The sequence below is a fragment of the Chelonia mydas genome, chromosome 1, assembly GCF_015237465.2.
Source record: "Chelonia mydas isolate rCheMyd1 chromosome 1, rCheMyd1.pri.v2, whole genome shotgun sequence".
Taxonomy (NCBI): Eukaryota; Metazoa; Chordata; order Testudines; family Cheloniidae; genus Chelonia; species Chelonia mydas.
The window spans coordinates 150,726,776-150,743,027 of record NC_057849.1 but is presented as its reverse complement, the minus strand read 5'-3'; the positions used below and the strand labels follow the sequence as shown (position 1 = coordinate 150,743,027).

Sequence of the window (16,252 nt, the reverse complement as noted above, 5' to 3'; positions counted from 1 at the left end):
CTATTTACGAGTCAGCAATTGAGTACTGCTGATTCTGTTCCCAGCTCTGGAAGAAGTGTGGGGTTTATGGTGGTTAGAGATTGACTAAACCAGTATGGGTTAGCCTTTTTGAAAGACAGTATGGTACAGAGCCTAAGACAGGTTTCTCATGTTTCAGACGTGGGCTCTTTGTTTAGGCAGTGAAGTTGCATAAACTCTCAGCTAATGTATTTTTAAAATGGGGGTGATATGTGTGTGTGTCCCAGAGTATCAGATTTCTTGCAAAAGGGATAACAAAGAAAACAGACAATCCAGCGGAAAACTGCCAAACGTGGTGATTGTAAACTCTTGCAATTCTTCGCACCAAGTCATTTTTCATCAAACCACCATGAGACATTCAAACAGTGCTCAGAGATTATATTCTATGTTTTGGGTTGTGCCATTGCAATGGAGATTTTTACAGAAAATACTGTTAAACATGAATTCTGTAACACTACCGTTACTATAGTATAGCTTATTCCTGCACAATCATCATATACATCAAAAGGAGGCTAGCCCTCACTTCAATTTAGGGCTCAATATCTCCCCTGTACTTCCCCATCCAGATTTAGCTCTCATCTCCACATACACATTTGAAACAGACATGGAATGAATACCTCAAACAGCTTTAACCCTATTTTTACACAACTTGAATTTCTTAAAGGAAACCAAACTGTCAAAATGGTAGAGTCATTGTTAAAGACAAATATACCAATCACTGGCAGGGCCACGGACTATTTTCTTTGTGTGAAATCCTGTGGTGAAGAGAAATCTAGCAGCTAGCTGAATACTGATCATAGTTATTTCTTCTGCTTCAGGCAACAGGTGATCTTGTCCTAAAGAAGTGTAGACAAAATAAAAAACAAATAATTTTACCTACAATTGGCAAAAAGACTAACGTTCTTGTTTGGTAGCATAAACCTGGTCAAAACAGAATCTAACAATGTCCAGAACCTCTCATTACTGATTAAGGCCTAATCTTTCAAAAGTGAACAGTAATTATGGGTTAACTTGAGATACCTTAAAGAGGCACAATTTTCAGAAAGTGCTCAGGTTCCACTCTGAAAAACATAAGCCGCTTTCAGGTAATTCTGTGTGCCCAACTTGAGATATTAGTCACTTCTGAAAAATTAGATCTAACCTTGAAAATCTGGTTAGGTAACAGCTGAGTGATGGAGTTAATCAACCAAAGCAGCTGCTGCTAATTACTTTTGCCTTTAGTAACATACTCTTAAACAAAAGGTAAGAAAATTCAACAAACAAGTAAGACTTCAAGAAATGATGGCAGGAAAAAAATGTCAACAGTATTATAGAAATTTAATACATCTGGTATCCATAAGAATTATTTTAGTGATTTCTGAAACACAGTTTAACATAATAGATAAAAAATAAGGTAATAAATCCTTTTTAAAATGAAAATCAGAAAAATTATTCTAATGGTGCAGGTGACCTTAAAGGAAAGCAGTACCCATTAGGGAAAAAAAATGTTCAAAACGAAATGCAATATAAACTTTTGATAGGACTCAAGAATTCTAAACAATGATCATAAAATCTTTCCTGGCAACAGAGACTAATTTTCTATAAGAACAATAAATAATAAACTTTCAAATACTAACCTGGAGGAGGATTTAAGTAGACACTGTTACAAGTAAGCAATTTCTTTATAAACTGGAAATATTCTAGACTGTACTGCATACGGTTATGCATGAATTGCACATTCTGTTTCCGTACACTTCGCTCAATGGCTGATGGCATTTTAATCTGATGGGGTTTAGTGGTCATAGCTAGTTCTGAAATATATTTTATTAGTTCATTGTCTTTATCCATTGTGTCCATACGTTCATAAAAAAGAATGTAAGCATTCCACCACCTCTTCTGGCGTCTGTAGGACATGCGTTTCATCATATGATCAAACACCTCCCCCATGTACTCTCCACCAAAACACTGATTTTTCATTTCTTCATCATCATCCATTTTACACTCTGTTACATCTCCATCATCAAATTTATACCATCGATTTTTCTCACCATCTCCACCATTTCTCTGGATAATGTAAGAGTAATAATGTCCACCACTGGCCTGACCACTGTGTACTAATACACCAACTAGCCTGTATTTCGTGCTCCCAGAGTGCTCATTTTCCGGCTGTTCATTTTGTATCAACTGATTTTCAGGATTTACATCATCTCCTTCCAATTTAGCTACACCTGCCACTGTATAAGGCTCCATGTCCAGCTCCCGTGGAAATTCAAAATAATCATTGAACTTGATTGCACATTCCCTTTCCCAGTCATAGTCAAATCGTTTTAACTGGATAGCAAGAACTGGAGGCAACTTCTTAATCAACAAGCGTTTCACTGTATCAACCTAAAAAAACAAACAATCAAACAGTATACTAACAGATATGGATTCTTAAATTTTCATCATCACTCAACACAAAATTTAAGGTCTAATGATGAAAAACCCATTTAATAAATACTGTCAATGTTTATCAATAATATACTGAGAAACTTCAGCATCAATAGAATCTTGGCTGCAAAGCAAACAACATAGTGTAAATAGCATTTCAAATTTCATACAATGAGCACGCAATGGACTTGGAAGTAAAATAATATTATTGCTAACTATTAAAACAGTAGCAGTTCTCTACAGCCTACATCACCATGATATCATCTGACCTGTTTAGGCCACTGTTAAGCTATCTATCTGTTATACATTTCAAACAAATTTCCAAGTTACTTCTGAAAGGTTTGCTTACAAATCCACTTTTCCATAAGCAGATACACACTTTCAAAAAAATGCAACACTAAAAAACAGGGTTGCAGTAACTTTAGATATAGGAGAGAAGCAGGTTGGTCATTTGAGATCTGGATTCCTGACATAAATTCTGAAGTCTTATTTAAATAAATGATGGTTTCCTAGAAATATTCACAGTGAAACTGCCCCACCCAACCACAGACTGATAAATTATGTGCTAAAAAATAATCAAATTTAAATATATTATGCTAAAAACAAGCTAAAACTTTGTTAAACCAGTAACAAACTTGCACAAAAATAAATCACAAAAAGGATCATTACCTTTTTGTTGCATTTTTCACAATGATATGCATTTGCACCTTCCAATAAGTCTCCTTTGACATATTGTTCCAAAGAATCAAGCAGGTTTTGGTGATTTCTAATATCTACATTCAGAGTTGTAAAGGATTCCTCGCACTCGTACCTACAGATATGATGGGGGGGGGGGGGGGAGGGAAAGGGGGAGATACAAATGTGTTCATTTGGCAATTTTACATGGTTTGCAAAACATTCTAGCATAAAATGTTTTGTTAGACATTTGATTACAACAGTGACACACTAAAATAAGAAGCCATTCTTTATTATATAAATGTATGTATTTAAAGTCACTGCTTCGACTATCAAAGATGACAGCTGAAATTACTTCCTCTTAAGTGCTAATTCAAAATAGTAAATCTTTATTTTTAAAACAGGCTGATGTGTTCAAAGTACAATAGGTTTGTATTAAGCTTCAACATGAACTCCTTCTCAAACCACACCCCTCCACCAGGTGATTGATAGTCCAAGCAAAGGATAAAGGGTTTACAAAAACAAATATTTGCTACAGAAAACAACTCCATCCCCTAAAACTAACAGCCACTTGGAATGAATCAATAAAGATGGTACCACAGTAAACAGACATGAAGAATGACTAAAAGAATATGCTACTGTTTGTGTTGCATTGCAGATTTGAATTGCAGCTCTTATCTGTGTGCACTCCAGCTGTGTTCAGTGTGTTAGGTGTAGTTGTATTGAATGGTGGCATGATTAGTTGGAGCAGATTAGCAGAGGTGTTACTATGAACCTCTTTCTCAAATTTCAAACACTAATCCTACCCCGGACACTCATGAGGCATTGCAAATTTCAAAACAATCCAAGCAAGCAGATAGATTTTAGAGCACTTAGAAAAACAATCTGTTAAAACAGTGGGTCTCAATCTTAATAGCTGCTCAGTTAGTAATAGGTGCATTTTTTTTTTTTTTTTTTTATAAGTAACACATCAGATTATACTTTTTTCTGTGTAGAGTGTTTGACAACACAACGTATAGTCAATTTCACTGGTTCCTTTGGACAGTCAGTCACTCAGTCTCTCCTGCTGAGCAGGACTGTGGCACAGCAACAGAACAGAAAAATATTTGAGAGAGAGGAAAATGCAACTGTAAAACCACAAAATTGGTAGGGGCAGTCAGAGGCAGGTATAGTACCTGAAACTACTTTTAGCTCATGTGTTTGAAAGTGCATACACAGGCTAAGAAGAACTGGATTTTTACTGGTAAATGTGGGTAAACGTCTATTTCACTGCGCACATACAAACAGATGAAAAATAATGCCACCAATAATAAGCAAACTGGACAGATAGGCAAAGAAAGAAAAATGCTGCTTGAGAACTTAAGGTATGATTTAAAGATATTTACTTTGTATATTTTGATGTGATGTTAACAATTTGTGTTTTAACTGTTGTAAAATTTTAACTTTTTGAATCACAACATCTACTGTTACTAAATTATGGCTTGACCCTCCACCATAATTTCCAACAACTGTGAAGATTTTGATAAAAATAAAAATATTAAAAACATTGATGTGTGTCAAAACTATAAAAATTAAATAGAAATTCTGTCAAACCTATGCATACATTTTAAGTTGATATCCCTTTAATTATAGGTAAGAAACAATGTAAGAAAAATTACATGTAACTGTCTCTTGCTAAGTTAAGGATAAAACAATTTTTAAAAATCCCCTTTTTTAGTAAGAATAGAACTGTGGTCATGTAATTAGTGAGCTGCAAAGCTTTAAATCACTTGTACACTCCTATAGGCTCAGTACTGTAAACACACTACTAGGTGAGATGTTTACTACTTTGAATAGTACCATTTATTTTAACAGATCTATTTACTGCAGTGAATTCCCTGACTAGCAGCAGTTTTGCTTGATTGGGTCCTAAAAGCAGCAAATATATGTATCTCTTTAAACATGTCAGACCTGTGTTTTAACAAAATCTGAGACAATTATGAGACCCTGAGGAAAGCGAGCAGCAGACTCCTGTTTCCTCTTCCAGAGAGGGACTGTGATGTTGTACCTACCATAAATACAGGCTGAAAGAGCTGTTCTATTCACACAAAATCTTTTTGGAATGAAATTCTTAATGCTTAGTCTCAAATTAAAGCTCCAAGAAAATGTAAAAAAAATAAATCTATTTTTGAGTTATATAAGCATGAAAAATGATGCATTCCAATGATCCAAATATACAATAATGTATATAAGTAAAAAATGAGAATGAAGAACCCAGATGCTGCATGGTCACTCAGTTGGACAGCAAAACAAAATAATCTTGAATCTTATTCATATGAGCTCAAAACTATCATCTGGTTTTGCTGAAACTTCATACACACAGTCCTTTAACTTTAAGAAAAGGGTATGTCTGCACACTGACTTGCACTAGTTTAGTTAAACTAGTGCAAACCCCTGCATGGACAACCCTTATTCTGATTTAGTAAATCTGACCTAACTTAAACAACCCTGGTTTAACCCAGTTTAAATCAGTTTAAAATTGCAACTTTTGTTAAAGCAGTGCAACTGTGTTTAGACGAGCCATATATCTGGAACATGAGAAAATTCATAACCCTTCCCCAAAAACAACACTTATGAGTAAAAAAAAAATCATTGTAACTATCTTTTGGTCTTTGTAATATCACTCAGAGAAAAAGTCTGGATCTCAGGATTCTCAGCATCCTGAACAGCTCTTTCCAATTTTTGTTAAAACATGTTATATCACTACTATATTTTAACAGCTAGATATTCTCCCATTTTTGGGGCTCTCAAACAACTTTTTAATTTTAGAAAAATCTTTTGCAGTTCAGTAATCAACTATAATATACCCAAAAGTAAGTTTAGTATGTTTTATAATCAAAAATAAATGGTAAAAATTTGAGACCACCACCTGAATTATTCTATTACATTACAACTTTTTAAAAGTATTTTTGGAAATTTTTCTATTTCTTCCATTAATAGTAATCCTACTTCTTTCAAGATATCAGTGTAGGCTAGTAAGCTGAGTATGCATTTAGGGTCCATGTCAGGTATGTAGTACATTTGCTGAAGCTTGCGCTGCACTGTCTTCACTACTGTTACCTGCACTAGTTGGATTCACACTAGTTTAGGTAGGCTATCCTGTGCACAGATTTGACTGTGTACACATATCCCGAAACACAAGTAGGTTATGACTGAAGAGCTCCTCTAACCTACAAATGATCTAATCTGCTGTTAACCTTAGAGCTTCAAGAAAATTCAAGTGGGAATATATTATTGTATTATATATTAATTTACCCATTCACTTTACTTTCAATGATCTTATTCTGATAATATTATAGTATTTTCTATTAATTATGCACTTTTCAATCTTTGTCCTCAAGGCACTTATTTTAAGAAGCTCATAGAAATTACTTAATTTTCCTAAACTTCAAAAAAGGTGGCAGATGTTTATCTTTAGGATTATTCATTACATGCATTTTTCACCACCTCACGTCTTTTAACCATCTAAGGTATCTTGACAGACTTGCTTAACTCTCAAGAAATGAGTGGACAAGCGTGCACTGACAGAAGATTGTACTTTTATAACCCAATTTCCAGCTGTAATTTTTTCCATAGTTGACCTTTTATTATCTGGAGTTAGGCTTTCCCAACTTGATAAACTATAGTAAGTACTTTATATTAGAGCTAAAGTGATGGCTTCAAACAGCCACCCTAGGAGGGCATATTTAGCTTCCTATCTGAAAATCTACAAGATAGACTTTACAAATCACTTGACACTTTCTGGCATGTCTTTGACTTAATGCGTTCTGATGTGACCTTCAAATTACAATCAGAGCAATGAAGCAGCAATGTATGGAGACAACCAATTAGGACATATCCTGGACAGTAGCTGACCTTATTGATATTTATCAAATGAAAGGAAACTGTGAATAGATCAAAAGGGTTCTGCCTGTTCTACATAAATGTAAAGAATCTTCTTCTCTAACTTGTAAGCTGTTGTATACTCTCCTCTATTTTAGGCTTCTATGATAAAATTACTATTATTTTGAATCCATTCCTTCAAAACATTCAGTGACACCACCTATATAACACTCATGAATTTGGAACTTTTACTTCCCTGCCATCTCTCTCACTCTATTTACCACCGGCCTCCTCCTCCTCCCAAGACACCATTCTTCCAGCGCCATCCTTTTTGCTAATAGATACTGTTACACAAGTCTCATAGAAAGAAACCCATAAGCCAGCTAAACCAAATATTTTCAAAGGCCAAGAAGTAAACATACAACCACACAAGTTCCTGAACTTTGAGAAACACCCAGGTTATTACACATCTCTGTCATTTTACACACATTTAGCCTTTTTGTATGGGGAAGGAACACTTTTTTTTAAATTAAAAAAATCCAATGTTTTTAGCAACTTGCAGTATTTTTGCTTTCTTCTAGCAAAAGAGACATATTAAACTCATAGCTAGCAGGTACTTACTTCTCTTAACATTATTTCTTATACTTGAAGTGGTTACAGTGCGTGCCCAGTAATTCAACTGGCGTCAACAAAGCAATCATAATAAAATCCAACTGGATCATTATTGACGAAATCTGCCTTTTCTGTTTGTTTCCGATAAAGTTATATTTCTCAGTAAAAGGGTACACAAAATTTGAGGACACAGATACATTGGCAATTTAGGAGACAGTTGCACCTTTCATAAATATATTTAAGTATACATTATTTTAAATAAGAAATAATTGTATACTACTATAATATCTGATTTAATTCGCACCTTTTTTATCTACTGGAAATAGCTTGGTGCTTGAACTGAACAGAAATAAACTTGCAATTTGGTCAGCTGGGTCTTCATCATGTTGTTCTAGGGTGAAAACAGCAGTGGGGCATGTTTTAGGACTTTGCAAAGTGCATTTGGTCCTAGGCACCCCTGTTCTAGTACAAATGGTTTGTGTTCTCTCTCTCTCACACACAGAGTGATTCAGAAATTTTTGAACACAATTGATAGTGGGGAGCAATAAGATCAACAGAAACACTAACATTGTAAATAATGTTAAGACTTTGGCCAGACACAATAACAAATCCCGTTAAAGGCAAAATATATCCTCAATATTAATGGGGTTTTCCAACGTACCCTTCTTCTAACAGAGACTTTTATAAGGCAGTTTATTTGTTTTACAACACTTTTGTAACCATCTTCTCTCATAAATGTAGACTGTTTTACTGTGAAAAAGGTGAAACGAAACACTTACCTATGTGGGCATCCTTGACAAATCTTCTGATCAGCGAAGGACCCTCCCAAAACCTTACTTAACATGGCTGGATGCCCCAAAGCTTTTAAAGCTTCATCTAGACTGTCCACCAAGGAATTAAAAAATTCTAAAGCATCATGTTGTTCACGGAGATTAACAGGTTCACCCCAAAGTCTAAAAAGAAAAAAGAAAAAATGTTTTGGGGGTATTTTTGGAGGAAAGAAAAATACACTGAAATTATAACACCTCTATTCACTTTTACTGAGCATAGTTAACTGATTGCTTATGGTGTTGTGCATCAACTGGCAAAAAAACTAAACATTCCCTTTCACATATAACCTAATATCTGGCTGATAAGTCTCAAAAATTGCTAGAGTTCAAAGATGTCGCTGTTACTTCTGCTCAATTCAGCTTACTTTTTCACCATTCTAAATAGCACATATAAAACCACATAAATCTTTAAATTTATACAAACTGCTTATGTCTAATACTTTTTTCATATCACTGACTTCTATTATATTTTAATATAGTCTCAGGGACCAGAAATCAATAGTAAAAACCAATTCTCTATTTACCTGAATTGTTTCCAAAACCCTCTTGGAACGTAGTACTGTAGTCTGGAAGCTGCTAAATGACCAAAGATGACTTGGAGATGTCTCAGAACTCCAATATTGTATTCTTTTCTATCTTCTGTTTTACTTAACGCTGGTTTATCTTCATATTGATGTGGATAACCAAACACATCATCCCGAGGATCTACATTGCTCTATCAATCAAAAACACAGTCATGTAATCTTTATTAACATAATGAATATAAGCAGAATATAGGAGAACTAACACTAGCAACAAGGCAACCATGTACAGTATGGTGCACTCTTAGTTTACAGAACGATTATTGGAGGAAACTAGTAACTTATGTATTGTTACCTCTATTTTAACTTATACATGCTACATGTAGACTGTTTAATCGACATTGTAGATGACATTTTCAATCATGTATTCCATCTGAGGGGGAAAAAATGAAGGGGAAAAAGCAAGCCTGACCTTTAATCTTTTGGACCTTCTACTCTAGTCGATAACATTTCCAAATAAGAAATATTAGGTTATAGTTTTGTTGCTAGAAATGTAAGGAAAACCCATTAAAATAAAATTCTATCTGATGAAAAAAGTTATGACTTAAACGTACTAAAACAGATGACCAGCAAGTTCTGTACAATTACCTCATTGTCCTGCTTCTCATCCCCAGACATATCATCGTCTACATCACTGCCTGTGCCTTCAATTGCAAGAATACCATTTCTGATAGCTGGAATCATGTATAGCTGCTGAATGACAGAATTCATGTAACAAGTAGCACCAGCATTTTTTAATCCTACAAATCCCTTTGATGGCCGAGGCCCAACAGGTGGCAAATACTCCCATTCTGTAAGCGCTTCACAAGCTACAAGAGAATAACCAAAATTGATTTTAAAATTATTTTATTACAAAACAATATCTATTATGATAATCAAGGCAATTCCATAAAACTGAAATTACTATTTGTTTACAACGTTATATTAAACAAAGTTTAACTTACCAAACCTTCAAACAGAAAATAGTTAAAAACCTCTAAAATTGATGCCCGCATTTGTTGCCAATGACAGTTTAAGTGCAACCTTTAAGCACATTATCTTATATAACCAACTTAAAAATAAATATAGCTAGTGCCAAATTAGCAGCAGAAGTACTTATTCCCTTGAGACCACTGATTTGCCTTTTAAAGACACTTAAGTTGAAGAATTCAAAATCCACTAGCAGTGACAAGGAATCAGAGTTCAGAATACTGCACCAGTTTGGCTCTGTAACTTGTTTCCTTATCAAAGTAAATAAATGTCTTAGAAGAATACTTCTCTAGTCAGACTATACTACTCTTAAATCTCTTATTCTACATCATGTTTATTTATGCCACACATTTTACTTCACAGTTGAAAGCAATTTCACATAAAGATATCAATATGGCTTACGGGTGGGTTTTCTCTGAAAATGGGTGTTACTTACAACTGGAGGTTCTTCGAGATGTGTGGTCCCTATCTGTATTCCATATGTGGGTTCACTCCATGTGTCCGACACTGGAGATTTCTAGCAAATAGAGTGCACTGGTCCACCCCTGAACAGTTGCTTCCCTCATGCTCTGCACCAAAGGAATAAGGATGGTGCGGACCGATGCCTCTCCAATTCCTTCTCTTACCATGAATCAGATAGGATTCAAAGCTAAGGGGAAGGAGAGCAGGCAGTGGAATGTAGATAAGGACCACACATGCCTAAAGCAGATCCAGTTTCAATAAGTAACCTCCATTTCTTTTTTGAGAGCTGGTTTCTATGTGTATTTTCACATGTGAGTAATTGGTAATCAGTACATAAACAGGAGCAGGGAGCAAGGATGCAATTGGTACAGATGTCTATAATACTGCTGTCCCAACAGGTGGATCTGCAGAAGAGGCCTGGACTAAGGCATAATGTTAACGTATGGATGAAACTCCAAGTTGCAGCTTTACAAATGTTCAAAGAGATGATACAGAGGTTGCCTGTGCTTTAGTGGAACGGGCCCTCACCCTTTCCGGGGGAAGAATTATACACTGATGATAAAGAATGATACAGCTGGACATCTACTTAGAGAGTCTCTGATCCAATAATGCTTGTCCCCATGATCGCTCTGCTTTCGTGACAAACAGTTTACATGTTTTCCTAATTGGTTTCTTTCTTTCTTTGCAGATATATTGCTCTACAGCTCTTCGCTGTAGAAGACAGTCCACCTCCTGACAGAGGATTTCCTTGTGAGCATGGTCCCTGAAGAAGGGTCAGCAAGGGCATGGTCCCTGAAGAGGGGGAAGAGACTCGATAGTGCAGTTGGACGGAATGATCTCTAGTACCCACCTGTGAACTGTTATTCCCCTTCAGTTGTGGGTGAAAAGGGTGAGTCGACCAAAGGTTTGGGGGGCAGAAGGGAGTGATATCAATAAGGGTACATGGTTCTCAAGCATCCCATCAAAAGTAACCTGGTTGGTGGATGGAGGTTGAATGGATGTAGCTGTGGTGGAGAAAGCTGCATATATAGGCCTTTATGCCCTCTGACGTTTGCACAGAAGTTTGTAAGGGACTGGTTGTAGAACACCTAAGGGAAAGGTCTTGGCTTATACACTTGGTTTATGGTGTTTTCTCTTTGGGGCCAGGGTATAAATCCTCAAGGAGTGGAGAGTTGTCCTGGAGTCCTCAGCAAGCATAAAAATTAGTCAGTCTTTTCATTTAATAGATTAGGGTCCTCAAAAGGCAAGTCCTCAATGGTATTCTGGACTTCCCTAAGAAACCCCAAAAAGTGGAGCCAAGATTCACGCCTCATCACTACAGCTGTAGCTATACCTCTAGATGCAGTATTAGCCATGACCACTGCACCTTGAAGAGAGGTCCTAGCCATCAGTTTACCTTCATCGATGAGGACCTGAAATTGGGCTCTGTCCTCCTGAGGGAGTTTGTCTTTGAACTTCAAGTGTTCGTGAAAACACTTTTTGCCAATAAAGACTCATAGTTAGCAATTTTGAACAGAAGGCTGGTGGATAAAAATACCTCCTTTCTCTAGAGGGTCAAGGTATTTAAGTACCCTTGTCAGCAAGGATTGCCTTGCAGTGCTATAAGCCTGGATGTCTTAGTGGCTGCTTGTACTACTAGGGAGTTGTGGGCAGCGGGAGTAAACAGAAACTCCGTCCCTTTAGCTGGTACAAAATATTGCCTCTCAGCCATTTTTGGGATGGGAAATTAGGAAGCAGGAGTATGCTAAACTATCCTGGCTAGTTCCACAATAGCCTTGTTTGCTGGGTGGGTCACCTGACCAGGATTCAGAGGGCTGCAAACTGTCAAGTGGAATCTGGATCTCACTCCCCACCTTCTGCAGGAGCTTTTGATGTTGCCCATGGTAGTCAGGTGGGGATAGCAAGGATGGGGCAATTGCCTCATCAGATGAGGAAGGTGACACCATCAGAACCATTGGTACTGGTGAATCTGGTTCGATTTCTTGTATGCCGACATTAGCTAGAGGAGGAAGGCCAGCAGTATCCATGTACAAATCTGGGGTGTCTAATGTAGGGATCTTATGGGCACCAATATGGCCAGTATGAAGGGTCAACCCATTGGGGGGACCCCAAGACACTGGGTACCACTGGTCCAGTGGGTAGTCATATCTGAGTGGAGGATGGATCCAAGACCTCCTAGCTTCTCTGTCCAGACTAGTCTCCTTCTATGGCGGCAATGGCTTGTGTAGAACATCTGAGCCAGCCAACTAAAAGGTAAGTTCTGGTTCCAATAGCAGTGCTGTTGGTACTAGTGAGTGAATGTTCCAACTTGTGGACAGGATATGGAGTATCCTTTTCTCCTTAAGGTGGTTCCTCCTCCAGTGTGGAGATGTCACCCAGGAGAACCAGACCCGAAGGGAGAGGCAATTGAGGATAAGGAAGGGTGAAAATATCCTCTGAAAGGGTACAGGTTTCAGTCCATCCTGGAGAGTGAAGTGTCCCGGTGGTTATATGCAGCACATCCATGGTCATGGTGGTCTGTGGCTCCTTCTGGGGACAAGACAATACCATGTAAGAGGAGTCATATCTGGAGTTCCTAGTTGGTGTCAGCAGGTGTTGATCCTTTGGCTCAAGAGCTGGATTACTATAATTGGATCCATTGGTACCATTCTCCTTTGCACCTTATCCTCATAATTTGGAGGTTTAGATGATCATAGGTCTTTAGGACCCAATCATGAGAACTTGCCCAACTTGGACAGAGTAGGGGAGGGATCCTTTCTTTTAGGAGAAGACCTGGAAGGGGATCTGTCCTTGAGTATATTAGTGTGCCCTATAGTCTCATCAAAAGCCCAGACGTAGCAATTCCCTGGGCTTAGCAGATTTTGGCCTCTACTTCTGAGCTTGTGCTTGAAGGGATGGTGTTTTACAATGGTATCAATTTGTGAGCAAGACGGTCTCCCTGGCCTGGATCCACGTGGGGTCCCATGGCTTTCTCCATGAGGTACTTCTTCAGTCAGAGCTCTTGTCCCTCACAGGTTTGGAGAGGGAGAGTGGCAGCTGCTGACCTTAGCAGAGATATTAGCCTTCCCAAGACTGTAAAGGAAACACTGGTGTTCATCACTGACCGAGAAGAAGACAGTTCTTAAACCCTAGGACTCTAAGCACAGTCCTTTTCCACAAAAAGAGGATCCCCAAGATGGGGAGAAACTAAACTAAACTAGACTACAAAAACACTAAAATGCTTAAACACTATGAATACTAAAACAATATACAATTATATTTACAGGTTTTGAAAGACTATGCAAAGATAGCTTCAGACAGGATTCTGACTCAGGCCATGAGGCAATAAGAAGGAACTTGAGCGGTGTTGGTCTGCACCGCTCCTTATGCTCTAAGTAAAGAACACGAGGGGAGCAACTGGGCAGAGGCCCAGACTAACAGAGAGTACTTGCTAGAAGTCTTTGGTCTCAGGTGCATGAAGTGCATGCATGCCCATGTGTGGAATACACATAGGAACAAGCACTTGAACTATTCCTTGCATCCACACCCCCAGACTCTCAACTAGTCTTTTACTGTCACGAAGTAAGCTAAAATCAGTGACCAACAGGCCAACCTAGTGATGTCCCAGCAACATAGTAATGCAAGCAACTCTGATTTGAAAGTGACCTATAAATTTGTTCCCCATAAGCTTGTGATCCATTGTGTATATAACATACTTAGGCTCCTGTGCCTTTGTCATTCCTATGAAAATCCATCCAAATTTGGAGAAAAGTTATAAGCCTTTGAAAAAATCGCTGTTTGCATATGCTCAGTAGACTTTAGACTATAGCAACTAAATTCCCTGAAGATTCCATCTGCACTGGGCATGCTCCAGCCCAAGGCTCTTCAGGACTTTCCCTGCAACTGCTTTGATGGACTGCTCCAGTCTCTGCTGGGTCTGGGCACCGGAACTGAGAGAAGGGAGATGGTCTCCTGTGCTCTCAGGGTACGTCTATACTGCAACATCAGCCCCTGCTTGAGCCTGGGCTCAAGGCTAGCCTCCCTTGTGTCTATACTGTAATTGTGCTAACCCAGGGCTCTAATGCACAGTCCCAGGATCCTGCAGGGCTGGAGTGTCCAAGTTTGAGTCAAGCTGGGACCCAGGTTTCAAGCCCTACTGTTTTGCAGTGTAGATGCAGCCCCACTTGACTCAGGTCCCGGGAGTCATCTGGAAGTATCCCACAATTCCATGGGACAACTTAGTCCTTTCTATCCCAACAATCTGGAACCCACTCTATTGAAAATGGAAGCCACAATTCCTCTGCAAACTGCAGAAATCCAGGTCAGTGTTAACCCATTCGGTCTGATCACCTATTTGCAAGCACACTATCAGAGAGCCTCCTGGTTTTGCAATGCAGAGAACACAGATCAAACCTTTTGCAAAGCAAGCTGCTTCCTGGTAATGTTCAGGGTGGGCAGTAAAGTTTTCCCACAGCACTTTATGGTCCTAGGGCTAGAGCAGCCACATGGAGGGGGTGGAGGTGCACCATGGGAAGCCTAGGGATTCTGGGATATGGTTACTTTGACTCAGGTTTGCACACTGCATTATGGATGCCAGAGACCTTGGTTTGAGCATGGGTCAAAAAATTCTTAACCTAGTTAAAATACAATGTATTTTATATTGGGCTTACATTGCAGTGTAGACCCTCAATGACACTCCTGCTGGACCCAGGCAGCACAGAGGAGGAAGCTGCCGGATTCAAATGCAAAAGAAACAAGAAGCAGACCTGTGGGGGAGTGTGTGGGTGGAGCTAAACTGAGACAAGGAGGCTGTGGCAGAGACTAACACTGGAGGCTAGGGATTGGGATGTGTCATGACTGCAACTGTCTAATCAAGAAGATGGACTAAGGAGGAGAAAAAGGTGATGGGAGACAGATCTGAGGAGGAGCTGGAAGAACTGGGACTGACTGAGACAAGTAGACAGGGGATGAGGGACACAGATAGGGCAAGGAGTTCAGGGAGGGAGACAGGGAGTATGGGGGTGGAAAAGAAACTGGGACAGTCTGGGCAAGGAGACTGGGATGTGATCAAGTTATTAAAGACAATCATAATGCATACAAACCATGGGGCCAAAGTAAGGTTGCAGAAGCAACCTTAACACTGGTATTCCCTAACCTTGGAGTGATTGACTTTACAAACTTAAAGTTAAAGATTCTTTTAATCGGTGTGTATGTGGAGGGGTGTAATTAGCATCAAAATCAGTTGACACCACAAGTTACTAGTATAAGTGGAAGGAAACACTTACATACATTATAATACATAGATTAAATAATTAGAAAATAGATGGTTAAAAATACTACATACTAGTTATTGCTGTACCTATGTAATACATTTCAGTCAAGGTGTCTACTATTTGTTTGAGGTTTCGGACACACCCCACTGCTAGTGCAACTAGCAACTCAAAACCAGCATTAATGGTAGCTGGTGAACTACAGACTGGTATGGCTTGCTCAGCAGGCAGTTCTCCATTTCTCATGTATTGTAAATATACATTGGAAGCTGGAAAGATGAAGTCATCTATCAATTCCTGAAAAACAGAAAAGTTGTTACCTGTTACTATTAAAAAACTGAAGTATTTTTCAACAGTCTGGAAAGCTTTACATTTATGAGAGATGACGACTGAAAAGAATATAGATAAGCTAAAATGTATTTCATTCTATAATAAAGAGCCTAAAAAATTTGAAGTGGTGGTCTTATTTTTTTGGAAATATTCTATCTTCAAGTTAACTCTCTTTTTAGAATTCAATTGTAAACCTCTAATCAATCGGGATCAGTGACAAATCTTGCTAAATTAGTGTATCACCTTTGGAAAGTAC

At 38.3% G+C, this 16,252-nt stretch overlaps 1 protein-coding gene across 11 annotated transcripts in view; it reads right to left on the bottom strand.

Moving 5' to 3' along the window:
* USP9X (ubiquitin specific peptidase 9 X-linked) overlaps nt 1–16,252 on the bottom strand; it is a 197,599-nt gene that overhangs the window by 31,422 nt on the left and 149,925 nt on the right. For 7 of the 11 annotated variants that reach the window (XM_037902604.2, XM_037902569.2, XM_037902562.2 and 4 more), the window contains 7 exons: nt 15,741–15,963; nt 9,575–9,795; nt 8,930–9,120; nt 8,355–8,528; nt 3,097–3,238; nt 1,635–2,385; nt 731–854 (listed from right to left, as the gene is read on the bottom strand). In XM_037902604.2, coding sequence (XP_037758532.1) covers nt 731–854; nt 1,635–2,385; nt 3,097–3,238; nt 8,355–8,528; nt 8,930–9,120; nt 9,575–9,795; nt 15,741–15,963 — 1,826 coding nt within the window. The remainder of the gene's footprint in view (nt 1–730; nt 855–1,634; nt 2,386–3,096; nt 3,239–8,354; nt 8,529–8,929; nt 9,121–9,574; nt 9,796–15,740; nt 15,964–16,252) is intronic. The other 4 variants (XM_037902576.2, XM_043538097.1, XM_043538098.1 and 1 more) reach the window with 1 other exon arrangement.